The sequence below is a fragment of the Podospora pseudoanserina genome, chromosome 4, assembly GCF_035222485.1.
Source record: "Podospora pseudoanserina strain CBS 124.78 chromosome 4, whole genome shotgun sequence".
NCBI lineage: Eukaryota > Fungi > Ascomycota > Sordariomycetes > Sordariales > Podosporaceae > Podospora > Podospora pseudoanserina.
In genome coordinates this window covers 3,543,958-3,570,207 of record NC_085923.1, presented here as the reverse complement: position 1 = coordinate 3,570,207, position 26,250 = coordinate 3,543,958, and the positions used below count along the sequence as shown (strand labels likewise).

General features: G+C 53.6%; 9 protein-coding genes and 1 non-coding gene across 10 annotated transcripts; 6 read left to right on the top strand and 4 right to left on the bottom strand.

Annotated features, from left to right (window-relative positions):
• Nucleotides 1–83: 83 nt before the first annotated feature.
• On the bottom strand, nt 84–168 carry QC764_0071230. The gene has a single exon. It is a non-coding gene; the product is annotated as a tRNA-Ala (tRNA).
• A 235-nt stretch (nt 169–403) lies between these two features.
• On the bottom strand, nt 404–4,403 carry QC764_405040 (uncharacterized protein). Its single transcript, XM_062946799.1, has 3 exons — nt 4,124–4,403; nt 1,747–4,057; nt 404–1,559 (listed from the first exon to the last, which is right to left on the bottom strand). The coding sequence occupies exons 1-3, from the start codon at nt 4,167–4,169 to the stop codon at nt 623–625; spliced, it is 3,294 nt and encodes a 1,097-aa protein (XP_062800946.1). The 5' UTR covers nt 4,170–4,403; the 3' UTR covers nt 404–622.
• Nucleotides 4,404–4,562: 159 nt separating this feature from the next.
• QC764_405050 (uncharacterized protein) lies at nt 4,563–7,694 on the bottom strand. The gene is made up of 3 exons (XM_062946800.1): nt 5,688–7,694; nt 5,363–5,611; nt 4,563–5,304 (listed from the first exon to the last, which is right to left on the bottom strand). The coding sequence occupies exons 1-3, from the start codon at nt 5,854–5,856 to the stop codon at nt 4,784–4,786; spliced, it is 939 nt and encodes a 312-aa protein (XP_062800945.1). The 5' UTR covers nt 5,857–7,694; the 3' UTR covers nt 4,563–4,783.
• Nucleotides 7,695–9,006: 1,312 nt separating this feature from the next.
• QC764_0071200 (uncharacterized protein) lies at nt 9,007–10,803 on the top strand (the record flags this gene model as incomplete). The annotated part of the gene is made up of 2 exons (XM_062940650.1): nt 9,007–9,548; nt 9,576–10,803. The coding sequence occupies 2 exons, from the start codon at nt 9,007–9,009 to the stop codon at nt 10,801–10,803; spliced, it is 1,770 nt and encodes a 589-aa protein (XP_062800944.1).
• Nucleotides 10,804–11,338: 535 nt separating this feature from the next.
• QC764_0071190 (uncharacterized protein) lies at nt 11,339–13,291 on the top strand (the record flags this gene model as incomplete). The annotated part of the gene is made up of 2 exons (XM_062940649.1): nt 11,339–13,029; nt 13,123–13,291. Exons 1-2 carry the CDS (start codon nt 12,875–12,877, stop codon nt 13,289–13,291), a joined length of 324 nt encoding a protein of 107 aa, XP_062800943.1. The 5' UTR covers nt 11,339–12,874.
• A 1,110-nt stretch (nt 13,292–14,401) lies between these two features.
• Nucleotides 14,402–16,200, top strand: QC764_405080 (uncharacterized protein). Its single transcript, XM_062946801.1, has 3 exons — nt 14,402–14,767; nt 14,824–15,302; nt 15,370–16,200. Exons 1-3 carry the CDS (start codon nt 14,570–14,572, stop codon nt 15,935–15,937), a joined length of 1,245 nt encoding a protein of 414 aa, XP_062800942.1. The 5' UTR covers nt 14,402–14,569; the 3' UTR covers nt 15,938–16,200.
• Nucleotides 16,201–16,585: 385 nt separating this feature from the next.
• On the top strand, nt 16,586–19,948 carry QC764_405090 (uncharacterized protein; the record flags this gene model as incomplete). The annotated part of the gene is made up of 1 exon (XM_062946802.1): nt 16,586–19,948. One exon carries the CDS (start codon nt 16,586–16,588, stop codon nt 19,946–19,948), a length of 3,363 nt encoding a protein of 1,120 aa, XP_062800941.1.
• Nucleotides 19,949–20,576: 628 nt separating this feature from the next.
• QC764_0071160 (uncharacterized protein) lies at nt 20,577–21,017 on the top strand (the record flags this gene model as incomplete). The annotated part of the gene is made up of 1 exon (XM_062940648.1): nt 20,577–21,017. One exon carries the CDS (start codon nt 20,577–20,579, stop codon nt 21,015–21,017), a length of 441 nt encoding a protein of 146 aa, XP_062800940.1.
• A 177-nt stretch (nt 21,018–21,194) lies between these two features.
• Nucleotides 21,195–22,313, bottom strand: QC764_405100 (uncharacterized protein; the record flags this gene model as incomplete). The annotated part of the gene is made up of 1 exon (XM_062946803.1): nt 21,195–22,313. The coding sequence occupies one exon, from the start codon at nt 22,311–22,313 to the stop codon at nt 21,195–21,197; it is 1,119 nt and encodes a 372-aa protein (XP_062800939.1).
• Nucleotides 22,314–23,444: 1,131 nt separating this feature from the next.
• Nucleotides 23,445–26,189, top strand: DPS1 (aspartate--tRNA ligase dps1; the record flags this gene model as incomplete). The annotated part of the gene is made up of 1 exon (XM_062946804.1): nt 23,445–26,189. One exon carries the CDS (start codon nt 23,445–23,447, stop codon nt 26,187–26,189), a length of 2,745 nt encoding a protein of 914 aa, XP_062800938.1.
• Between the last annotated feature and the right edge of the window lie 61 nt (nt 26,190–26,250).

Genomic DNA, 26,250 nt, shown 5'->3' with positions numbered 1-26,250 from the left:
ACCTACATTCAGCCCGACCTCAAACCAAAGCGCCTTCCCATCAAAGGGACAAGGCCCAAATACATCTCCAACAACAAACGATAGGGCGTGTGGCTCAGTTGGTAGAGCGTTCGCTTAGCATACTCACCTGTATGCGAAAGGTCCTGGGTTCGATTCCCAGCTCGTCCAAACATGGAGTATATTTTCCAAGTATCTCTTTTGCTCTTTGTTTTGGCTGACAGGTCTCGGGTCGGAAGAGGACAATTGGCCATCATCATGAGCGTTCCTCCTTTTGCTCTCCAGCTAACCCCAGCATGAACTCAAAGACACGGAATATCAAGAAGTAGGCCTGATCAGCTTTACACTACCAACTTCGGCTGGCAAGACAACCTCGAATGAAAGCAGAGTGCAAAAGTATAACATCGATTCCTAACAAGGGGGTTGCCTGCTTGGCCAAAACTTTTTATATAAACCCAGAGCCTCCGCCGAACCTGTGCGCCTAATAACCCTCCCTTGTCCCATATCATCAGGTCAGAAAACTCATAGCACAAAGTGCTGACGATGGAAACCATCAAAAAAACATCCACCCATTCCACGCTATGCATCAAACGCCCGGACACCTCATCTGCCTAGCATCACCAGCTCAAGCGAGACCAGCCAACTGCAAAACGGTTGGGTGGTTGTTAAACAGTCCCTGGTTGAGCTTGAACAGTCCTTGGACCATGTGGCGAACAATCTCGCGGGTCTCGTCGTCGAGCTGATCCGCGGGAGGGCTGAGGACAGCCTCAAACACGGGAATAAGCTGGGGGGCGAGGCCTTGGATGGTAGGCTCGTTCAGCTCAAACAACTTGCTGATGCACTGGTAGACAGGCGTGTTCTCCTCAAAGTCCTCCTTCAGCGGCAGGAGACCGACAAGAGCAGGGAGGACGTGAGGAAGAGGGACCTGGTCAGCGTGAGCCATGATCATGCGGCAGAGGCAGCCAGCGGCATTGTCCTTGATGCGAGCCTCAGGGATCTGGAGCATGGGCTCAAGCTTTTGGAGAATGGTCTGGTAGTGAGGAAGGTAGATGTTGGAAGCAGTGGAACTGAAGATGAGCTGTCCAACAGCATACGCAGCATTACTCTTGGTCTCCTGGTCCGTATCCGACAAACGCTTGAGAAGCAGCTTCAGGAGCTTCTCGGTGTAGGGGGTAACAGTCTCGCCCATGTTGGAAGCGCACTCAGCAATGACGCCGACGCCGGTGGACCTCTCAATGTTCTCGGCCTCGGAACCGGCGAACTTGAGGATGGGCTTCTCGAAGATCTTCCAGAGCTCGTTGAAGTCAGGGCCGAGGGCAATAGCAAGGCCAATCACGACGTCAAGGGCCGTGTCAATAACAAGCCAGTCGTACTCGGATGAACCCAGCACCTCCTGCTCCTCGTCGTCATCGCCAAGATCCTGCTGGCAGGGGTGGGAGCGAGTGATGATGGCACCAACAGCAGTGATGGTCTCGGTCAGGAAGACGTTGTCGGCAATAATAGCCGGTCCACAGGTCTTGAGAGTGGCCGCAACATTACGGTTGATGTCGGTAACAACAGACCTTGGTTCATACATGTTAGCCTCTGATTGCAACCAAAACTGCCAAACGGACGAAGTGATGAAAAGGAATCAGGAGTAGATAATACGCCATCTCAGCATCCGCATTAAATGCGTCTGAGTGAGCTGGGTTAAACGTAGTGTGGTCATCATGGAAGGGAAAAGTAGGGTGAACGCTGGGAAGTACATACCGGTCGGCTTCTTGCTGCCAAATGGCGCTGGTGGCCTTGGTGACAATCTCCCCAAGCTTGACAATGGTTTGGGTGGGGGCCTGCTTGAGGGGAAGACCGGGCTCCCAGCTGCTGCCAGTCTCCTGCTCCATGAGCTGCCAGACACGCGCATACGCACGCCACAAGGTGGAAATAGCGCACTTGCGGCAGCCCTCGTACGAGTGCTCGGCGAGAGGGGCGACCATCTCGATCGACTTCTCGAGGTATTGGGCAATCTCGGCAGGGCCGCAAGCGTGGGTGAGCAGGTCACCGAGGATCTCAAGAGCAACCTCCTTCTCCAGCGCCTCGAGAGAAACACCAATCTCGTCCCACTCATCGTCATCATCGTCTTCCTCCATGAAGCTCTCCTCATCCTCGAGATCCTTGATCTTGATCTTCTTACCAGCGGCGATGATGTCGTCATCGGTGCCGACAATTCCCTTCTCTTCCTCGCTCAGCTTGAGGACCATTTCCTCCTCCTCCAACTGGAGGCTGTTGAAAAGGGCCTGGAAAACGTCAGGCAAGAAGGGCGCAAACTCCTTTCCGTAGACCTTGGCCAAGCTGCTCCAGAGAATGAAGCTGGACTCCCTGAGGCGGGTGTTATCGAGGTGGAGTCCCTCGTGGCTTGACTGCATGATGTCCACCACATATGGTTGGAAAGCCTCGGCACCGACGGATACCGCCATGCGAGCCATGGCATCCAAGACACCACTGCGCACAGCCAAGTCATCCTCGGAGCTCTTGATCTGGAGGTAAGGGGCAAGAGCACGGACAATCGTCTCGAATGAAGGCTTGAAGTCGGAGCCCAGAGACTCGGCAATGGCACCCAGGGCGCCAGAGGCAGCGATCTTGACCTTGTGATTGTCGTGGTTGATAAGACCGCCGATGAGGCCAATAAGCTCACCAGAGTATTGCTTCATGAAGTCGGATTCGAGGGCGTCAGACATGGCATCAAGAGCACCGCAAACGGAGCGGATGATCTCGATATTCTTCTTGGCAAGAGACTGGTCCTGAGTCTCGGCAGTGGCAGCCTGGAGGTTCTTGACTAGACCGGTCATGATAGCCTCGTTGAAGGGAATAAGCTCCTCGGCAATCTCGTCGGCAAGGTGGGCAAGGCCAATCAAGGCCGTGTGACGAACGCCGACATCGTTATCGTTCAGGAGGGCGATGACAGATGGCATGATGGACTCGATCTGGGAGGCGACGAAATCCGGGGAACCCTCGACCACGTTGCCAAGGGCAAGGACACCGGCCTTTCTGAACCCTGGCTCGGCGTGGCTGGTCATCTGTGGAAGCGCATCAAGCAGAGGGACAATGACTTGGCGAGGAGGGAGATCACTCGACAGTGCGTCCAACAAGGAGAGAGCAGAGCGGGCAGGGGACATCTCGTCCTCATCCTCGTCATCGTCAATCTCGGTGAGGATCAACAAGCTCTTTTGTGTGAGCTGCTCGCCCATGCCCTTCATGCCTTGGATCTTCATGCGGCGGTAGCGAACAGTCTGAACCAGGAAGGAGATGGCCTGGGAGCGAACGTCATCGTCCGCCTGCTTGTTGGCCGCGAGATCGACCATGAACTGGACCAGGTCCCTGAGATAATTGCCAAGTAACGCGGACTCATAAGCCAGGAATTGCTGGAAGACCTCGAAGGCGTTGGTTATCTTCTCATCGTCCTGGGCCGTGACAGCATCCTTGAGCACATCCACCATGGCGGGGATGAGGGTCTGGAGCTTGGCGACGCTCTCCTCATCCTCGAGTGGCTCGAAGAGCATGAGCATAGCGCCAACCGACATCATGCTGTTGATGCGAACCTCTGCGCTGGCCGAGTCGCGGAGGGTATGGCTGAAAAGCTCGAGCAACTTCATCATGTCGTCGGCAAACGCGACTGGGTTCTCCTCGAGAACACTCATGATGATGAAGGAGCCAATCTCGCGCTGTGTGACATCGGCGTTGGCGCCCAAGTTGAGCAGCGAAGGCACCAGGTCGGGCCACTGGCCATCCTCCAGATCAAGGGCAGCGATGGCGGCGACGAGACGGGACTCGGCATGGCGGGCTCTGGCGAGCTGCTCTCTCATGACAGCCTGGACGAGAGCCTCGCGGACCTGGCCCTTCTGCTCTGCGGCGACCTTTTCCCAGTGCTTGACGGCCAGGCGGGCGGCCTGGACCGAGGCGAGCTGCCGAACATTGGGGTCCTCGTGTGTCGCAACAATCTCGATCAGGAGGAGGAGCGACTGGGGGTCTTTGAAGTAGTTTTGTTGGAGCTCAGCCGTGACGGCCTTGACTCTCTGGGTATCGGCTGTCAGGGCACAAAGGTTAGCAGGAGATAAAAAATGAAGAAGATTATCGGGAAAGGGAAACTTACGGACTTGTGAGTCCACGAGGAGGCCCACCAACGTTTCCTTGTCCATGATGCAGCCAGGCAATGACAAACAAAAACAGAAAGAGAAATGCAATGGAAATGGGTATCAACAAACAGAAGGAGGGCGAAGGGGAAGGGGAATAAAAAGAAAAGTCAAGAGACAGTCTCCGCCTGGGAAGGTGGGCAGTGAGGGAGATGATGGGTTTGTGGGAAGGAGGAGGGAATGTCCTGGGCCACCACCGACGAGAATGAGAAAAAAAAAATTAGATTTTCTACCATTTTCAGTGTGGAGGTGGAACTGATAAGAGATTGCTTAGCGTGGGGCGCATTTCAGTGCGGGGCACCCAGGCACGCGCAAAAGAGGGGTCCAAACCTTTTTTTCTGTGTCTGCCCCTCCTTTTCACCTCACCGCTTTCCCGTTCCGCAACTCTCCTTCCGGCAGTTTGTCGCAACTTATTCCAGAAGGAAGCTGTGGATACACATGCTCCCGCGGAGTATCATGACATCAATCTAGAGATGAGGAAATCAATCATCAATAACGCCTTCTACCAGAAACATGCAAAACTGATAAACCCAACCTCTCTTCTAACGCCATAGGCTTCTTGTCCTTCTAGTCCCGTTGCCCGAACAAATGTCTCTGCCAACACGTGTCTTCCGGTCTTTCTACCGGACTGAGGTGGAGTACCTCCCGTGTTCTCCGCTCCGTACCCCTTGATATGCGGTTTTACCTCCAGCCACCATGGGAATCCCCTCTCCGCGACTCCCCAGCGTCTCTTCATCTGTCGTCTGCCACACCTCCTTATACCCCACCAAAACATCCCCCGGAAACTTCCACAGAAATACCACTCCGACCAAGAACATCAGCACTCCATCCAGGGCCAACAAGAAAACTTCCTTTTGCATCAGGATGCTTTGTTTTCCCGCCCCGAACTCAATCATCCTGAAAATTGACCTGACCATGATCAAGACCGAGCTGATGTACAGCGCCAGAATCAGCTGCCGCCACGGCCCTTCCACCCTGAGGCTTCTCTCGGTTGGACGCTTCAAAATTCTTCTGTGGAATATGATCGTCGTGACGATGAACATGCCGAAGAACACAATCTGAATCGCAAGGCCACCGAGCACAATCCCTTCAGCTTGCTTCATGGCATCCGGCGTCTTGGCTTGGGCCATCAATCCTCCACCTACACATCACCCACTCGTTAGTCCAGGTGGGAAGCAAAACACAGCAACAAAACATACCAGCGCTCTGCGTCATGAAACTCAACACGTCCCCCACAACAAATATCTTGGTCAGCCAGTTTGTCCGCACAATTGCGTACTCGTGTGCGTCTAGAAGTCTGATCAACCTCCCGAGCACCATGTAGATAGACGCTGCCATCAGCGCTGGGGCGAGCAAGATGAGCAGGGTTTGTATCAGGAACGGGGTGAGTGTGAAGTTCGGAGCTTCTTTAACGGCAACGCAACGCGCGGCATAGCCTACTGCTTCGACTTTGGGTATGTTAGCATATACCAACGGCACCATGTCCCGGAGAACTTGGTAAGTGTACGATGAAGAAGCACTTACACAGACAGGCAATCGCAAAAGCGAGAAAGTACCATGTTCGCTTGCGGATCAAAAAGTAGAACTGGCCGATGGTGACGATCGAAAACAGGACGGTGAACACAACATTGGCGGGTAGGTTGGGATCGTAGTCGTAGAGTCTGTACTCTGGAAGTTCCCCTGCATCGGCCATGCTTCAGGTAGAGTGGCTGAGAGAGAGAGCTGGATGGGAACTACGAGGAGTCGAGTCCGGCACCTGAGAAGAGTAGGTATCTAGGTAACAACAGGCGATGGATGCTCTGAAAAGCTAACGGTTTGTTTGGATATGGGGAAAAGGGAAAAGACACAGGTCGAGTGGACCAGCGTATATATTCTCAGGTTCCGTCCATGCCTCACTCGTACAAGGGTTCGGCAGCCTTCGCAGGAAGGAAACCAACCAACCTGTGGATTACGTGTCCACGTATTCCCAGATGCAATGCAAAACAACCTCCGTCATATCCACCCTCAAGGCGCAGATTCGATAGCCGACAAGACATTACCAGGTTGGGCGGCTCTCAAGTAGTGGTGTCGCTGCTCGGCATGTTCCGCCGCTATACGCGTATAGGGACGTGGGTAAGCTACCAGGGTACGGGACCACTTTATCGGGTAGGTCCATCAAAGGAGATCCCTTTCTGGTGGTTTGATGCTTACCGACAGCTCGGGATCTAGCAAAAAGTTCCATTGCAGACGTTGGATTGCGGATGCAGCCGCATGGTGAATGCTTGCTTGGACGCAGCTCATTTGGTGTCGTGCTCAACCTGAGTGGGTCAAGGGGCATAAAAAGGGGCGCAGCCCCCTGCACCATTGAATGCTTCGACGCGCGGAAGTGCTATACGCGTATCCGTATCCAAGGCGTTCCAGTCAGTATATGTCAGCCCTATCGCGCTCTGTCTGGGTCGCAGCAAACCGCCTTCCTCCGTTTTCCTTTCACTGCTCTTAGAAATCGTCATTTCCATCATGTCTGATACTCGCTGCCAACCTCATTTGTGCGGGTAGGTATACTAAGACATCTTTCCGCAGAGGTAGGACACAGATCGCATCCAAATTAACCACAACTACTCCCCGGGAACTGCTCCATGGCTTTAAGGTCGCTTCCTACCTTGGTGCTACTTATTCGACCTCCTCCTTTCTTTCCTTCACTATCACCAAGGGGCAGATCGCGCCATCAAGTCAAACGCCTTCCTCCACCGTCTCTCTGCATACAGCGACGGTGCCAAGTTTATCCATGTCTCTTTGGGTGACGAGACAGACTAGTACTCTATCAAGCTCAGTTTCATCGCCAGTCTCCTGAATAGTGTACCGCTTCTTCACTACCTCGACCGTGGTGGCCTTTGACTCCATCCCGCGTACCCACGACCGCAACTGCTTAGCCGATGTAGTTGGACCGTCATCAGATATGAGAATAGGAGCATGGCGTCGAGGTGGTTCCCACCGCCCTGGTGTGTCGTGGTTTCCAGCATGCCAGACAGGAAGAGGGCGGGGTGAACCATCTGGATGGCTGCCATTCGGCTGGTCCAAGACCTTTTCGACCTTGAGAAATCTGCGTGTTTGCTTTACTTTGGGTTTCGGATGTGCCTGCCAATCTGTTGTCTGAGGCAACATTAAAACAACACAAGACCCCTTTGTTGTGCTCTGTGAGGTCCTTCAGGAGCTGCACATCTTCCAAAAGAAGCATGCATACCTGTACCTCGCACGTACTGCAACCAGAATCCTCACTTTCGTCTTGAGCCTCCCATATATTCGCGATGGAGCTCAATGTGCCGCTCATAATGGGAGGTGGTGATTCCAAACCCAAGAGGGCTTTCATGTCTCGAGCAGAAGTGATCGGGCCAGCGTCGGATATCAAAAGCGGAATTCGAATCTCTAGAGCTCTCCATCCGGCGGCTGAAACTTCCAAGTATTTACGCCATGCGTCGCCCCATGGAGATCCCATTCAGGTTCGCGGTTATGCTTCGATTCCACAGTGCGTTTAGCAAGCTTGACTCGGAGAGCCACAGGTCCATTTATCACTCTTCCCGTCCCCGCAGTCACTTCAAGCCTGCGTCCAATCAGAGGCACATACTAATACGTGGCCTACTGCCAGTACAGTGTCAAATGGCCCCTTTACGCAGTTCACGGTGGAATTTACGTCTCTGATCAACAGTTGACGAATGCTGAAACAACCCGAAAATAACTCCAGCCACTAGGGATTCGGTAGCAGCAATCTGGGTACCTGGGCACCTAAGGTAGATAACTCATGAGCGCCCGTCTAACAGCTGGATGTATAAACGCACCCTGATCAAAATAATCATACCTAGGTGGGTAGGTACCTTAACTACCTGGTAAGGCACACAAAACACTCCAACGTGAATTTTACATTTTTTCAAACAAGAATAGGTCTGTTCACTAGGTATTAGGTATTCAGGGCCTATTCACAATCTTTCGAGCCATGCTGGATTTCTTAAAGGTGTGTTAATTATCTTTTAAAGTGTATGAAGTCGTTATTCACGAGTAGGCCGGGATAGAAGCACCCCCATTTCAGAAGAACATAAATGAAGCTGAAGTCCAAAAGTTCACATCACCGTGGATTTCAGGCTTATTTTGTAACTATCATCTGTCAACTGGTCTCACCAGTCTTCCTCTACTTCTTCAGACGCACCACAACCATACACAAGCATATCGCAAATCAGCTCGCCTACCTCTACAGTCGTCATTCCAAGCTCTATCGAGTAGTCTTGCATTTGGATCAAGGCTTCTTTCGAGTCCACAGATAACTTTGAAGAGAATTTCCAGGCCTAGAAGTTTTTATTACGTACCTTAGACTGGGATGCTTTGGTTCAGTACCTACCTAACTGCGTCTAGTAGGTATACAGATTTGGCGTTGTTGGTATTGAAATAGCATGAATTAACTGTATTTTCCAGTTGAGGGTGCCTTGGGGTAGCTTTGAAGCATGATTCCCCCTCCATTGGAGAAAGTGGGCATGGCCCGGAAAATGTGCGCCGGACTGATCGTTTTCGCTTCCCCACCCTATGCCTTTTTGTGCAACTTCTGGTAGCACCTAGCTAACTCCGGACATTTCCAAGCTTCAGTTATCATCAGAGTCTTTCTTGCACCACCCAACTACGTAGCAACATGTTTTACCAACCAGGAAAAACACACCACAACCTGCTTTTCGATCCCTTCAAGGCATGTGTTGTGCCTCGACCTATAGGATGGATATCAACCACCTCCCCTCTCACGCCGGCTTCCCCGTCCACACAGCCAACTCATAACCTAGCACCCTTCAGTCAGTTCACGAACCTCAGCTTCGACCCGCCATATGTCATGTTTTCTGCCAACCAAACGCCCGAAGGCTTCAAGAAAGACACTGTGCGCAACGTGGAGTCGACGGCCAAGTTTGTGTGGAACCTGGCGACATGGGATCTCAGGGAAAAGGTCAACGCTTCGGCTCAGCAGTTCCCTTTTGAAGTGGACGAGTTTGAGCACGTAGGTTTGGAAAAGGAGTTTAGTTCTTGTCTGCCGGGTGATGTCCAGAACCCGGTTCCGATGGTGAGGGAGAGTCCGGTCAAATTTGAGTGCAGTTATCACTCAACATTGCGACTGCCGGGAGCGTCGGTGATGGGGGGTGTGGACTTGGTGATTGGAAAGGTCGAAGGGGTGCACATTGCGGACTGGGCCTTGTCGAAAGAGGGGAAGCTGGATATTGGCAAGACGAAACCCATCGCGCGGTGTGGTTATTACGACTATGTGGTCTTGGACAAGACTTTTGAGATGGTCATTCCTGGAGGAGATAAGGCAATTCTGGCGGGGCTGGAGGGCAACGCGGAGCAGGCACGGCAAAGCATGGGCCGACCTCCTGACGAACAGTAGATGCCACTTTCCCCGGATTCCAGAACCCTTCCACTGCCGAAATCCCGACTCCGCTCCGGCTCCGACACCGGCCGGCAAGCTCCACACGTCCCACTGGCAACGGCCGCCAATGATTTGTTTGGCAACATCGACCCCTCACTCACGACATTTGGGAAGCTCAGTCATCGACTTCCAGTTTCAGTCTACCTAATGCTCCAGCTGCCTCTTCGTCCCAGCTTCTACATCTTCAAATCCTTTGCCCAACCATCATTCGCATCTATAACCAAAACCAGAGCCTTCTCTCCCTCATCCCCAGCAAACATGAAGCTCCTCTATCCAACTTCCTTGGTACTCGACCCCGCCAAAATAACCGGCTTCCCCACCCTCACCCTCCACCCCTACGATGTCAAATCCCCCACTCTCCCCTCCGAGCACCATGACGCCGAGATCCTAGTCACCTGGGCCAACTCCAAAGACAATCTCACCTACGCGGTCAAGAACCTCAAGGACCTGAAATGGATCCAGTCCCTCGCCGCCGGTCCCAATGACGTCCTCTCGGCCGGGTTTGACGCCTCCAAGGTCAAGATCACCACCGGCTCTGGGCTGCACGACAAGACGGTTGCCGAACACGCCCTGGGCTTGTTGCTCAATGCCGCGAGAAGGTTCTATGAGATGAGGGATTACCAACTGCAAGGGAAGTGGCCTGGTCACCTTGGTGGTCCGCAGCCAGATCGGGAGAAGGATACCTTCAGAACACTGAGAGATGCCAGAGTAACAATTTGGGGATTCGGCAACATTGCCAAGTCACTGACACCGCATCTTGTGGCTTTGGGCGCGACTGTCAAGGGGCTGGCGAGGAGCAAGGGAGTGAGGGATGGGATTGAGGTGTTTGGTGAGGATTCGTTGGAGGACATCTTGAAAGAAACGGATGCATTGGTGATGATTCTGCCGGGGGATGCCTCGACGAAACATGCTTTGAACAGGGAGAGGCTGGGGTACTTGCCAAACCATGCGTGGGTGGTGAATGTGGGGAGAGGAACGTCGATTGACGAGGATGCGTTGTTCGAGGCTTTGGAAGGGGAACAGATTGGGGGAGCGGCGTTGGATGTGTTTGAGACTGAACCGTTACCAGAGGGCAACAAATTGTATGGTGCCAAGAATTTGATTCTGTCGCCACATGCTGCTGGTGGGCGGCCACAGGGTGCTGAGGAGTTGATTGTGGAGAACATGAGGAAATTCTTGGGAGGTCAGGAGTTGAAGAATATTATCTGAGGTCTGAAGGGGTGTTGATATGATGTAGAATCCTCGTGTTCATCGCCATGAATTCAAGACAGATCATACATATAATATACCTTGTCTCATCGGGATGACCCCACTATTGATGTGACAAAAACACCCACGTAGGTATCGACTAAGTTCTGCAAGCCATCATCTTCTGTCCCAAAAGCTTGAAAAGTTACTATGGAGTCGAATAACCCACCACCTTTCTCACATGCTGCGACGACATTTTGCATCCGGTTCTCAACTATCTTGACCGATGTGACTTGAATGCGGTCTGCCTCACACATCCGCGCCTGCTTGTTCTGGCACAGTCCTATCTGTACGCCAAAATACGCCTTGATGACAGGGAAAAGATAGCAAGGTTTGGGGGAAGACAAGCCGCCCGCACCGTCTTACTCTTACGGACTGTGGTGTCAAGACCGGATCTTGCCCTCTACATACGCTCCCTCGACTATGAGCGGTTCGACGGGTGGATCGATGAGGGACCTCTTGAGCTCATACTCGATTTTGTGCAAAGCCGTTGAAGGCATATGCCTTGGTACAGCGAGTGGAGTCAAAAGGAGCCCGATTGGTTGACGGATGCCCATCTGGCCCTCCTTCTCACCCTTCTACCGCGTCTCGAGCATCTAAGCCTCTACAATAACTTTGAGAGGGACAGCGTATGCATAAGCCTTGTACAAACAGTGCGCTGCAGTCCAGAACTGGTCCAAGCCGACGAAAAGATATTGCAACATCTCAAGACCGTTACTCTCCTACATGTCCATGATGAACCTCACGTGCGGCACACTGAAGACGTCCTCCCATTCCTCTACCTCCCGTCGCTGACAAGCCTCAAGGTTTTCCTGGACAACCCCACCAGAGGAGCAAACCCAAGTCCGCATCTGGTATGGCCCATGGTCGCACTACCATCAACACCGATCACCTGTCTCAAAATACGGTCATTCAGAGAGCTTCACCTACCCGAGTTGCTTGCCGCCACACCTCGTCTGAAAACACTCTGGTGTGAATGGGAATTCGACCCGTACCTTCATGATGAGTGGCCAGGGGAGGCTGAGCACAACACGCCTGTTTTTGACCTGAATATCGCGATGAATGCCCTGCTGCAAGTCAGAGATACGTTGACCGAGCCCAACATTGGGGCTTCGAACAGTAGCGTGGACGGATGGCCTGGCACTGGCCCGGTCCCAACCAAGGTCGTGGGTGCAATGGCGCTTGGGACCTTCGACCAACTCAAGACTCTTGCCATTCCACTCGCGTTTTTGGTTCGGGTTGAAAGCACCCGAGATTGCCAAAGGAGCCGAAATCTTGGGTACCTGTCTCCCATGCAATCTCGAAACGTTGGCGCCGGGAGGGAGATCTATCGGTGGGCTATGGCGATGTATACGATCACTGGCCGGGGATGTCCTGGAACCAGAGAGCCCTCATGCGCATCATTATTCGTTGGCTGTCAACAGTGTCAGAAACCCAACCAAAATTCCGAAAGCTTCTCCTCGATTTGGGGCACTCCGAAACACCGGAAGATCTTCCCTTCGATGATGCTTGATCCGAGTTAACACAGATGGGATGGGAGCTCAAGAGCTTGGCTAGTCGACAAGGTATTGACGCCAAGTTTGTCTATGTCGATAGAGAGGCGTACGAATTCGTGCATGATACTTGGGCTGATGACGAAGATGGACACTTCGTTTCAGTTTCAGGATCCGATACGGAGAGCGAACTGTGAAGACTTTGAACCGAATATCGGCTCAGGAGTAGGGGTGAAGTGTAACGGGGAGGTGGCCGATCCGTCTACATCGGAGAGGATCACATCGCGGCTTGTTGATACGGGTGGGACGTGGACAAGAAGGGCGACGGAGAATGGGGGGGAATGAGGTTCGATGTCACGAGCCTGTCCCTTTTACTTGCTTGGCACATTTCCCCGTGAAGGAAGGGATTCAGAGAATCAACTTTCAGTTCAGGAAACTTTGAAGGGGGGTGGATCAAGAGCCTCTGCCTGCAGAGCCTGATTACAGTGTTGAGTAGCATGGCATACTACGACCAGATGGGATAGTTTGATAAATACACCATGTCGGAGCAGTCCTTTGGGTTGGCCGATGTTGATGGAAAGTTACAAATTGTGGCTACGGGAAGAGATACGGCAGGGTGTTGGGTCACAGTCTCGGAGAGCGACGAGACGTGGAATATTGGGACAGCCGCGGCTACCAGGCAACTTCTCGACAAGTATGTGGCCGTAGATCCCTAGAAGTCGTCCAAACAAACACTTGGATACTGGCGTTTTATCAAGCATGTTTCTTATTGCATCACTCTCCCTAGCACGCCTGTCTGGAAGGCTCGACGGCTCGATGCCGAACTCATGGTCGAGAATGAGTACCTGCCGAGACTGTGGCAATCACACTTAATACCTTCACTAGGGCACCTACCAGTGGCGAACTTGGGCATAGGGGTAAAGCTGTCGCTGGGGGTCGAGGCGCTGAGACGGTAGAAGGTATATCAGCAGAAGGACATTATACAGCACACCTTTGATGGGCAGTGTGAAGGTGCAGGAAAATGGGTGTCAGTAGGTATCATTTGAAGAGATTCACCCCCTTACTTGCGGATAGATCTCCGATCAGGGCAGATTCAGGGTCACGGCGTTGATTCATGATCCCTTCGCCATCTGCTCAACCCGATACTTACGTCGGCAATTGGTTCGGTTTTTTGCTCGGCGCGGATGCGGTCCAGAATCACACAATTACCGAGTTCGCCACAGGGGTCTTATGTCGACCTTTACCTTCCTTACCCATCAAGACAGCAAGATTGAACCACTGGTATCACTTCAGTAAAAGGATATCGAGGTCCCAATGTTGTTATGTCACACGATATCTTCAATTGCGTCAAGATCTTCACGCCTTTGAGGCGGATTTTGTTTTCTGACACTGACACTTTGCCCGTTATTTCCTAAACGTGACACTATGCCTGGCTAGGTAAAGTGAGCAAATCCTTCGCCAGTCGCCTCAGTCCACCATTCGGCCGATGCCGATCAGTGGGCCACCAATGAAGCCTTAGCTGGGTACCCCACGAAACAAACGACGGCTTCTTCAATGGATGCTGGTATTCTGACATCAAAACATACGGAATATTTACCTAAGCACCTAAGGTACCTAGATACTCCGTGGCTATGAGAGAATTGCAAGGTGGTGTGGCCATGGTGCGTTTCCCGCACATGCATCCATACCTACCTAGGTATATGCATGGGCCAAACCCAGCTCGAATGCAAGTTGCATAACAGCCATCCTCCCATTTCTGCGCGCAATGAACAACTTAAGAGGAATTTTTGTTAGCGTTTCTCCACCTACCTTCCCTCCCACACCGAGACCCGAGACTAGACCGAACCGGCTTGTGGGGAGCTGCTCCCCCGGCCCCGTCCCCCGGCTTTAGGTAGGGTCCCGGGGATGTCGAGTCCACCCTAAAAACGAATGATCAAATCAAAAGGTGCGAACAAGGATTAGCGTGGGGTGAGGAAACTGAAGCAGAAGAGCAGAAGAAAATATGTTACGAATGGGAACTGGCCTCTTATGCAGTTGATCGACAGGAGTCCAATGCAACCTGCGCACCTCACGATGCCCATCATATCCCTTGCCCATCCCCAAAAAGCAAAACTTCCCCTGACACTCAAAAACGCCGCGACCATGTTTTTGTGCCGCCCAGAATTCTCAAAACCTGGAGTCTCTCATTATTCTCTTTCCCAGGTTTTCTGAAATCGCGTCACCACTTCCCAGTCATGGCAGATTCCGATGATTCCAAGTCCGTCCTGCCCGGCATCCCGGGTTACGACCCTGACAACCTGCAGCCATGGACTCTCGCTACCGTCGTGTCGGTCACGGTTCTTTCCACCGTCTCAGTCCTCCTGCGCCTCTGGGCTCGATATATCAAGGCCCAAAAGCTGTGGTGGGATGATTGGATGATTGTATTTTCTCAGGTTTGTGCCAGCGCCGCTCATGTCTTTTACGATTTCTAACAAGGCCCGGCTGGCAGTTATGGAACTTTGTCACGGTTGGCTTCATCTTTGCCATGTATTCGGCCGGCATGGGCATTCACGCCGACAAAGTGCCCATGGAAAATATTGTCCTCATGGCCAAGTTCCTCGTCGTCGCCGAGATTTTATACGCCTTCAACCTCGTCTTCACCAAGATGGCCATTCTCTTCATGTACTACCGCATCTTTCGCTTCCCTTACTTCAAGAAGATGGCCTGGGGCATCAGCGCCTTCATTATCGCCTGGGTCATCACCATCACCTTCCTCTTCATCTTCATCTGCGTTCCTGTCGAAAAGCTGTGGTATCCGCACCTGCCAGGCCGCTGCATCAACCAGGTTGGGACGTGGATCGCCAACGCCATCTCCACCATCGTGTCTGACATTGCCATTCTCGTGCTGCCTATCCCTCAGGTGTGGAAGCTGCAGCTGCGGCAGTCTGAAAAGATTGGTGTGACAGTGGCTTTCTGCTTGGGTTTCTTGTGAGTTTTCCAGCCCTCCGCTTGCCAGGCTTCCCGTGCCATTCCCTAACCTCAATCTCAACCCCAGCGTCGTTTTTGCCTCGGCGTACCGAACCACGGTGCTTTTCACCTACACCAACGACGACCCATCGTACTCCCTCGCACCGACTGTCGGCTGGACCGCCATCGAAATGTCTGCAGGCATCATCTCGGCAAACCTGCCCACCCTCGCCCCCATCATGAGCCTGATCTTGACAAGGATGGGCATCTCGGGATCCCTCATCACAGGCGGCAGCGGCAGCGGAAGCAAGAACGGCTTTTCCTCCAAGAACAACTTCGGCGGCACTGGTGGAGGCAACATGAAGTCGACGGGGTCAGTCAGCGACCGGACTGAGTCTGGCGGCGAGCTGCGAAAAGACGGCGACAGAGCCTTTTACCGTCTGCCCGACGACTCAAATCTCAGCGAGACGGCACTCGACACTGGAAGGACGGCGACGCTCACCCGCGACGATACTGGGTTGCGGCCGGATCATGGCTATGCTTATACGGTAACGAGTCGACCAGGGAAACAGGGGGACAGTGAGAGCATGAGTGGAGACGAGGTTCCCTTGAAGGGAATCAGGGTGCACACGGATTTCAAGCAGTCAGCAGACTAACCACGTCATGATGGTGCAACGGGGCATTCTGCAAAGTTGGGAGGGTACCTAGTGTTTTGTTCAGCGAGTTTTGGTAACGAGTTCCATTGGATTCTTTTTCTTTTTCATTCCTTTTGTCTCTTTAGATACCTTTTTACTACTTTCTAGACGTACATACCTGCATCCGTGGCATATTCCGGGCGTTCGGACGCAATGCATGCCACCTACTACATGATCTTAGCTTAATTCAAGATATTTCCAACGCATCTGTTGCGTTGCTAACCGCTACGTCCGTGGCCGCACTGTGCACTCGACATTGCCTACCTACCTTGGATGCCCAGTCATGGTCATGATCTTCATGGACTTTGTGTCAAGCCTGGCGTGTAAGCGCTAAAGCCCCTGAAGCACCCTACCACGGCGGTCTTGGCGATGTGCTCGGGCGGCACTGTCAGCGCTGCCGTGGCCGGGGAGCAACGCTTATTTTGACTCACCCGGCCTGTTGGCGCCTGCCGTCCTCACTGTCCTCGCCGAATGAGGTGGCCCGGGGTCGGGGGCACCCATCACACGCATCACGTCTCTGTAGCTAGGTCCTAGATGGATAAATCATAAGAATCCCACCTCCTCTCCTTCTTCTTCCTTCTCTTGCTTCGTTTTATCCCAACATCCACAATGGCTACGGTCCCCAACACTGCCACGCCTGCAGCGGCGGCGGCAGCCACCGACAACAACAACATCAACAACACCAACAGCCTCAAATATGACCTCCTAATCATCACCGACGCCACAGCCTCCATGACCACCTTCCTTGTCTCCCTCCACTCCTCCCTCCAGTCCATCGTCCGCATCTCCACCCTCACCGGCGCCTTCTCCCGCATCGGGGTGCTCGCCTACCGCGACCACGACTGCGTCGAGTGGTCGGCCGAGAAACATGCCTACGTCAACGACCACGTGAGGGTCACCGAGTTCAGTGGGTGGTTCGGCCAAGACCAGGACAAGAAAGACCTCCTCGGGTGGGTTCAACGTCTAAAGGTCCAAGGGGGCTACTCCACGCCGGAGGCGGGCAAGACGGGGGCGCACTGGGCGTGCGAAGTCATGGGGAGAGATGCCAAGGAAGGGGTCAAGAGGGAGACGGTGGTGATTTGGTATGCGGATGAGTCGCCCCACTTGAGGATATTGGATAACAAGGCTTGGGAGCTGGAGCAGGCGGCGTTGGGGAAGGTGGAGGGCGGGGAGAAGTTCAAGGATTGGGTCTCGGCTTGTGAGCAACTCAGGCGTAGCGGGGCGCAGGTGTTTTGTGTGACGGCGAGGACGTTCATGAACAAGTGCAGGGTGGACCAGAGCCGGGCTGGGTTGGGGGTGGCGGCCATGTATTCGTTCTTGTCGCAGGTCACGGGTGGGAGGTGCTTCAGTTTTGACACTTTGTCGCCCAGGGCGGAAGATATCTCGCAGCTGACGGTGGGAATTTTGCTTGGTTGGCTAGGTGCTGTCACGGAGAAGAAGGGGCAGGGGGGTGATCGGAAGCTGGTCTACTTGAACCAGTATGGGACGCTGAAGGGCATCGAGACGGTGGAGTCTGAGACGGATATCAACGGAAACAGGTGGCTTCCTGTTTCCGCGAACAAGGACGTTACCGAGGCTCTCAGGTGCAATCTCACGAATGCCTGGGTCAATGAGAGCGACATCGCCAAGATTGTCGATGTCCGGAGCGGTGGAGCGGTCCAGGACTTTGCAAAGAGATACATGGATGACGAAGAATACCGGACCCTGGTGTGTGCTCAGCTGCAGGAGATCATCGAGACAGATGTGACCGTCATGGCCCTCAATCCTGTGTTTGGCACTCTATGGAGATCAGTCTGCAACGACCGGTCCAACCCCGTCAGAGACGGACTTATCACCAAGTTTGGGTTCCACGTTGATAGGATACCCGACGCCGAGCAAAAGGCGCGGATGAAGAACTGGCTGGAGGAGTCGTACGACATGAAGGGCGAAATTGTCAGCATCATCAGAGAAGTTGGAGATGGTGAAAAGTACCCCTGCGTGTTTCTTGATCCAACGCTCAGGTTCGCCGGCAAGAGCGAGAACGACGACGACAGCCGAGATATGGTCTTTACTCGGGACGAGCTACTCGAGATTGGTCGATCCTGCGATTACAGGATTCTGCGCCGACTTGGAAAGGTCCTGACCCGGCTCACGTTTGTGGCTTCCAAAGACGACCTCCCAGCCCATGTTCAAGATCTGGGCGAAGCTGAGCTCCCCCGGATTCCGCTCGCTTTGGCCAAGGCGGAGCGCAAGAGGATGTTTTGGAGAATTTTGCTGCATACTGTGCTGCCTGGTACCATGCTGGCCCTCCGTCCGGCCGCCCTGGTCGCTGCTCTCACATTGAGGATGGGGATCAAGGCACTGGAAGACGCAGCATTTACTGAGCTCTCCCTCATGAAGGGCAACTGGAACACTCTTGATATTCCCGAGACGTGGAACTCCAACTGTCTTAACCTTTTGCTCGAGGCCAACAAGAAGCGCCCAGGTGCAGTCCTCAGCAAGGAGGATGCCGAACTCTTTGAGGGCTTGGTGAGCTACAAGCTTCTGGAGATGAATCTCGACACCATGGTTCCTACCAAAATAGGATGGACGCCCGAGAAGGCACGCGCTCAGATGGGCCCTGTGGCTGTCTGCAAGTCTTGCCAGTTTCCTCGCTCCGTCACCATCATGGGCGACGAGGGAATCTGTGGTCTGTGCCACAGCGCCAAGGAAGATACCGACAGGGGGCGCGCCCATCGAATGGTACACGATAACATCTCCAAGGACGACAATGGCGCCACCGAGATCAGCTGGGTGGAGTGTTCCATGAACGACTGCCGGGCCCAGTATGTGGTCTACTTCCCCAACCAGCTCAACGTACGGCCTAAATGCTGGTTCTGTCGGCAGAGGAGCTTTGTCTCGAAGTCAGATTCCAAGTACGATCAACTGACCACTGCGCCGTGCGTCAGCTGTTCGATTTGTGCCAACAGGGTGATATGGCCTGCCGAGTACCGGCCTGATGGCTTCGATGAGAGCTCATTCATCTGCGCTCCCTGCGAAGGTGGCAAAAAGAATCGTATCGAGGAGGAGGAGTTCAGCATTCGGACGCTCGCCAACGAGAACGGTAAGGATTGGCTCGTCAAGAATGACGACGATATGATCCCGGCAAACGTCGTCTTCGGTGGCAGGTCGGTGTTCTTTATCGTTTCCAATTTGGCCCACGGAAGAGAGCACTTTGCGGACAAGGTGCAGGTCTTGCCCGCTTCTGACAAGGTGGCTTTGAAGGCCCGGGGCAAGAAGGTGCACAATGTTGATGAGCTTGTCAAGGCCGTGAAGGGATGGGTCGACTCGCGCCGGGTCCAGGCTGGAACTTGCTCTCTCTGCTTCAGCGACCACAGGAAGAAGGATCTCCGTTTGGCCTGCGGTCGGAAGGGATGTGGCGAGCTGATCTGCGGCGATTGTGCTGACTCGTGGTACGGCATCAATCGAGTCGGCAAGATCATCAACGTCGCTGCTCTCAGCTGCCCGTTCTGCCGCAGACAGCCTTCGACGAAGGTCAAGTTGCCGGAGGGTGTGAGATACTTGGAGGGGCTAAAGAATGCAGTTGAGGAGGCCGGCAGCTGGATCTTCGCCTGGTGTTCCTCCTGCAGCTCAGCCAAGAGGTACATGGAAAGGGTTTGTGCCGCCGGAGCACCAGTCGACGTCGAGAACTGGAAGTGCGAGAACTGCACACTCACAGCCGAAGTGTTTGACTTCAAGCCATGTCCAGGGTGTGGTATAGGGACACAAAAGACTTCTGGATGTGATCACATGACGTGTGTTGTCAGTGGTTGCAACACGCATTGGTGCTTCAAGTGTGGCGAGGAGGTGGATCGCCATGAGATTTACAACCACATGTCGGAGGAGCACGGCGGATGGTACAATGGAAGGGAATATGAGGATTACGACGATGAGGAAGACGATGAGGTTGTGGAGGATGTTGTGGAGAGGGTAGCAGCGGTTGCCATAGACTGAGGGCTTTGGTATTTCGCTTTTTTTTTGTACCGTATGATGCATGCTTTACTGAGCCGATAGCGTTGAAAATTTATGTCTTGTTTTGATTCAACCAATACTCAGGTGCGTCTACAAATAAAATCATAGGTAAGGTATGCACCAAACCCATCATTTGAGGGGTCCTAACCACCTTATCTTTCAAACCCTTAAAACTATATCTCAAGGCTTTTCAATTTATCCTTTAGGATAGGTATATAATCAATGTTTGATATCTTCAAACTGTCCCTAGCATGGCTAATAAGGAGGCAGGATATCCAGTATGGAGCAGTTAGCGAGTAACTTGGGAAGTATAGACAGCGATCATTCGAGGCAGTTGTTGCGCTCTCCCTTGTTTTTCTGGAGCTAAAGTTACATTGTGCAGTCTTGTGTCCATCATGAAGGAAAGTACACCCGTTTCGGGCTTGAGTAGCTATGCGGGCGTGGCAATGGGGAACCTCGCACATCGTGGCGAGCCCGCATTCAACATCTTTCGCCAATCCTGTTACCTTCAACTCCTAGCACCTACATGAATAATTCCGCCCGAATTCTGAAAAACCACCAAACATCGGACATTCTACCTTGTGCCACCAGACAAGACAAACCGCCAACCATGAACCTCCTCCTGCTCCTTCTCATCCTCGCGACAGTTGCCCTCTCCACCGCCAGCACCTTCCCCCCAACTCCCACCTCCACCCCAAACACCACGCCCATCCCCCGCCCCCTCCGCTACGAAATCGGCTGCAAGGACACCATCCTCGACATCCCCTCCATGATAGTCGCCGCCCGCTCCCTAATAGGCTACTGCCGCGGCATCGTGACCCCCTGGACCAAAATGTCGTGGGTCTACAACAACACCCGCGCTTACATCTGTGATTCAGACCAGCGGCGCCCCCAGGGCTGCCTCTGGGACCAAGTCTATGACGCCTGGGTCGACATCGGAGTAAATTGTGGATTCGGCAGGGCAGGCTTCACCTACGAGCAGCAATACGAGAAGACGTGGGGGTTCGATGACGTGAATGCAAAGTGGTGTGGGACGATTGATCCGTACTAAGTGAGCTTGGTTGGGTGGATGGTGGTTATTACGTGGTTTGGTAAAACTATTAGACTCGTTTATAGTTACAAAAAGAATGGGACCTCCTCATCAAGTCATCACCTGTCATGCCAACCCCCTCCCCTAACGCCATCTAGTATGTACTATATTTTCCTACAACTCCCTCGTGTAGCGTAGTCAGTTCCCCTTGAACACCTCCTTCAGATACACACAGCACTCCTTGTACAATTCCTCCGAGCCCGCCGCCGGCTTGGTCGGGTCAGGCGATTTATCCCACGCATGCGGCACCCCAGGGATCATCTTGTGCTTGACCGTCTTGTTTATCGGCGCTCTCCCCAGTCTCTTGGCCAATTCCTCCCCTTCATACTGGAGCATATCCCACTCGCACGTGTAGAAAATAACCGTTTCGGGAATCGCCTCCTTCAACAGTGTGTCGGAAGCCTTGGTAGGCGATAATATCGGACTGGCGAGGCTAACTCCAGAAGGGTAGAGATACGAGGCGTCAAACAACGACGTGAGGTTCGCAGGAAGGGTTTGGTCCGGCCGCACACATCTCGCGCGCTTGACCTCGCGGGACTCGGTGTAATCGCAGATGGGGTACCAGGTCGCGATGGCGCGGATGTTATGCGGCGGGACTGGCGCGGACAGAGTCTTGAGGTGCTCAGACAAGCAAATGGTAGATGTTATGGCGATGTTTCCACCGGCCGAGAAGCCAGATGTGGCGAGCTTGTGAGGGTCAATGTATAGCTCTGGGCCGTGACGGATGAGGTAGAGAAGGGCGTCGGCGCCGTCTTGGACTGCTACCGGGAAGGGGTACTCTGGGCTGAGACGATACTCGACTGATACATAGACAGCCTTGCATTCTTCGAGGACAAAGCGGGCGAAGCGGGCGTCGTCGGTGGGGGCGCCGATGGTGAAGCCTCCGCCGTGGAAATTGATAACGGCGGGGAACAGCTGGTTGGTCTTTTTTCGCTTGTCATACCCTTCAGGCGTGTAAAAATGAAGGGTCAAGTTGCCCTTCTTGTCGGAGATGGTAGAGGGAATGGTATGGGTAAAGGCCGGGCTTGGAGGCTTCGGGTTGGCCAGGAAGTGCAGTGACATGCCAATGTACTGCAGCGACCTCCACCAATTGGCCGATATTTTGAGCCAGGTGCGGGACGGGGGTGATCCAACGGCATCTTTGGCGGTTTCTAACGGTTTTTTGTCCTCCTCGGTCGGTTGGGGTGTCTGGGCCGGTGTGCCGGTGAGGTTGATGTTGGGGATGGGAATGCCGTCGACGGTGGGGATCTTGGACATGGTGGATGGATGTCGTTGATATGGATGACAGGGGTCAATGGTTCGGGACAGCTTTGACAGCTCTTGGCGCGCTGGATAGCACAAGTGTGGGTGTCATCAGTTGCTAATTGCTGAAACAATGGGAGAAAACAGTCAATGACAGCTCGATGATAAAATTATGGGAGTAGCAAAAAGCAGCGCCGCTGAAGGGCGTCAGCTATCAAGCCTCAAACAGCACTGACAACAGCTAGCTGCCTGGCCAAGAGCTGTTGATGTCATTCCAGAAATCCGGGGTCCATGTAAATGCATATCCATAAATTATTGGCTGGGCCTTCTGTGCAAATGGCGGGGCACCGTTGACACCTCCCAGCCTCCAGCCTTGGCAAATCATGTGACTCGGATTGCTGTTGTGTTTCAGCTCAAAAAATAAAATGCTAAACTGCGCTCTGACGTCACTCAAGTATATGATGTCATCGGTGCTAGCCCTGGGCCTCATCTTCACATGGCAGAGTGCATGAACACCGGGCAACTTGCTCCGCTGGTGGTACCCAGGAAGCCACTCACCCACTCAAATCGTGGTGTTTGGCGTCGGCGGGAATCGATGACACATAGCCCGCAGAAATAAGGAAGGAGAGTGGCTGTCGTGCCCAAGAGAAAGGCATGCTGATTGTTTTCGCGAAACAAACAGCGGTCCAGGCACGAACTGGGAAAGACAAAGCGTGCCGAACTCCGTCCGAAAAGCTTGGTGGGAATAAGCCATCCCTATTCTTAGTGCTTAAACAGGTATTCCCGCCCTGGCAGCTTCAGGAACCTTCGTACCTAAAAGCAGGTACACAACACGCACGACCACCACAACCACAACCACCCCGATCCGTATTTAATCCTCGATTGTTGGTCTCTTTTTCGTTTTGACTTTCTCCACCTACTGCCTACTTGACAAAAGTACGCTACCTATACTAGTGCTTCACCATCAAGCGCAGCTTGCACCGCTGACGTCAAGCTGTTAGGCTTGACAAAAGCACATCACATCCCCATCTTGTGGAACCCAACCTCATCCTCCATTTCTCACTTTTCCGGAGCATACCCAACCCAGCTGCATCTACCCCGCGCGCGTCTGAAGATCTCGACAATCACCCGCCTTGGCCGTCCAACATGTCGCCAGGCAGCTTCAAAAAGCCTCTCTTGGCTCTGAATCGCTTCATCGGCCACCAGTCGGCAAAGAATCACATGACCAAGCCCAAAATTGGCAACATTGCTGCTCTTGACAGTGAACGCGAGGAGAAGAAGTTGAAGAAGGCCCTTGAGCAACGCGTCAAGCAAGACGAAAAGGAGGAGGAGCGACGGTCTTTTCAACAGCGCCGCAAAGAGGAGGAAGAACGCGCCCTTTCTACCGACCCCCCTGAGATTGCGGCGCGATATGGCACCAAGACTAGCGATGTTTTGGTGGAAACCGACTCCGTGCAGCGCCTTGCCGCCAACCCCGATAATGCCGGCAAGCAGATCGAGTTCATCGCGAGAATACACCACACACGTTCCCTCAGCTCTAAGCTAGCCTTCATTGTGTTCCGCGAACAGATTGAGACGATACAAGGTGTGGTAGCCTACAAGGAGGGCCACATCACCGAAAACTTTGTTCGATGGGCCGAGCATCTGATGACTGAGAGTCATGTCCACGTCAAGGGCACACTGCAGAGGCCACCAGAGGAGGTCAAGGGGTGCTCCATCCACGACCTCGAGGTGCTTGTTGAGAGCATGCACCTGGTTGTTCCTGTGAAAGAACACTTGCCAGTTGATGTCTTCTCCATCGACCATGTTGAGATGGACGAGGAGTCTCACCAGCTCGAATCCTTGGCCTCCACCAGAGTCAGAGTAGCCAACCGTCTCGCCTACCTCAGAACACCTACCGCCCAGTCCATCTTCCGCATCAACAGCGGCATTTGCAGCATCTTCCGTTCGGTGCTCGAGGGCCATGGCTTCATTGAGATTCACACACCCAAGCTCATGCCTGCCGCCACAGAGTCGGGCGCTGAGGTCTTCAAGGTTAACTATTTTGGACGCACTGCCTTCCTGGCCCAGAGCCCGCAGCTCTCCAAGCAGCTGAGCATCTCGGCAGACTTTGGCCGCGTGTTTGAGATTGGCCCCGTGTTCCGTGCCGAAGACAGCAACACGCATCGCCATCTGACGGAATACACTGGGTTGGATTTGGAGATGGCCATCAACAGCGACTACCACGAAGCCTTGAACATTATCGACGACATGATGAAGAGCATCTTCAAGGGTATCTACACGCGTTTCCGCAGAGAGATCGAGATCATCAAGACTAGGTTCCCCCATGAGGATCTCGTCTGGCTGGAGAAGACCCCAGTTTTTACCTTCAAGGAGGCCATCGCTTTGTTGAACGAGTCCGGCTGGACCGACGACCATGGAAAGCCGGCTTCCGAGCTTGAAGACCTCAGCACGCGCGCTGAGATCCGTCTTGGCGAGGTCATCAAGAAGAAGTATAATACCGACTATTACATCATCGACAAGTTCCCTGCTTCTGTCCGCCCCTTTTATACCCATCCCGACGAAGAGGACCCGCGGTTCACCAACTCATTCGACATATTCCTGCGCGGTCAGGAGATTACGACCGGTGGACAGCGCATCCACAAGCCGGATGTCCTCGTCGAGCGCATGAAGAAGGCGGGCATTGAGCCATTTGGCATGCAGGAGTACCTCCAGGGCTTCGAGTATGGCGTGCTCCCTCACGCAGGCTGCGGTATCGGTCTTGAGCGCATCATCTTCCTGATGCTCAACCTGGGCGACATCCGCAACGCCTCGCTCTTCCCCCGCGATCCCAAGTCACTTCCTGAGCAAAAGGCTGAAGTTGTGCGCCTTCCTCACCCCGAAGCCGACACGATCCGCTACGCTTACGACTTCGAGCACGGCTACCCCAACCTCGAGATGCCCACGGTTGAGAAGCTTATTGCCAATTATGGTGATGCCACGAACACGTCCTGGCTTGATGATCGGTACCACGTCTGGCGGCACGAGCCCACGGGAGCCGCAATTGGCTACGCTGAAGAGAACGGCTACGCTCTCGTGATGGGTAATCCCCTGTGTGACCCACGTCAGTACAACATTGTCATTCGTGACTTTTTGAAGCACATGCGCAAGCAAAAGGACCTCCGACCCCTGTGGCTATTGGTTTCTGCGGAAATTGAAGAGATCCTTGGGTCGAAGCTCGGCTGGCGCACGTTGAGCTGCGTGGCCGAAGAGCGTGTCACCATCGCCGATGCGAAGAAGGTGGCCAAGAAGGAGCGCCAGGCAGAAGACGCCGGTGTCATCATCAAGGAGCAGCCCATCGACGAGCCCGTCCCCGAGGAGCTGCGCAAGAGGATCGACAAGAGGATTGAAGACTGGAAGGCCGGCCGTACGGGTAGACAGGTTCACATCACCGAGGTCAGACCCTGGGTCGACATGGAGCACAGACGCTATCTCTGGGCCGAGACCAAAGAAGGGGAGATTGCAGCCTTCTGCGTGCTCCATAAGCTGTCGCCGCAGAACGGATACCAGATCAAGTTTGCTCTGGATTTCCCCGACTCCCCCAATGGCACGATCGAGGCGCTCATCTCGGCCTCGATCCAAATGTTGGCCAAGGCCGGCATTCAGCATGTCACGTTTGGCGCGGGAGCCCTGCCCGAGATGGTCACGGGCGGAAACCTGGATGGCATCCGGGCCAAGATCCTGAGCAAGACTTACAGGACGGTTGCGCAGCAGCTGAGACTGGTGCAGAAGAGCGAGTTCAGAGAAAAGTTTGGTACGAAGAATGACTTGGTGTATATTTGCTATCCCTTTATGGGGCTGGGTGTCAGTGGGACAAGAACTTTGATCAAGTTCTTTGAGGATGAGATGTAATTCTGTGTTTTAGCACAGCCGTTCTTGTGGGAACTGGATGAGGGTGGAAATGGGGTTTCAT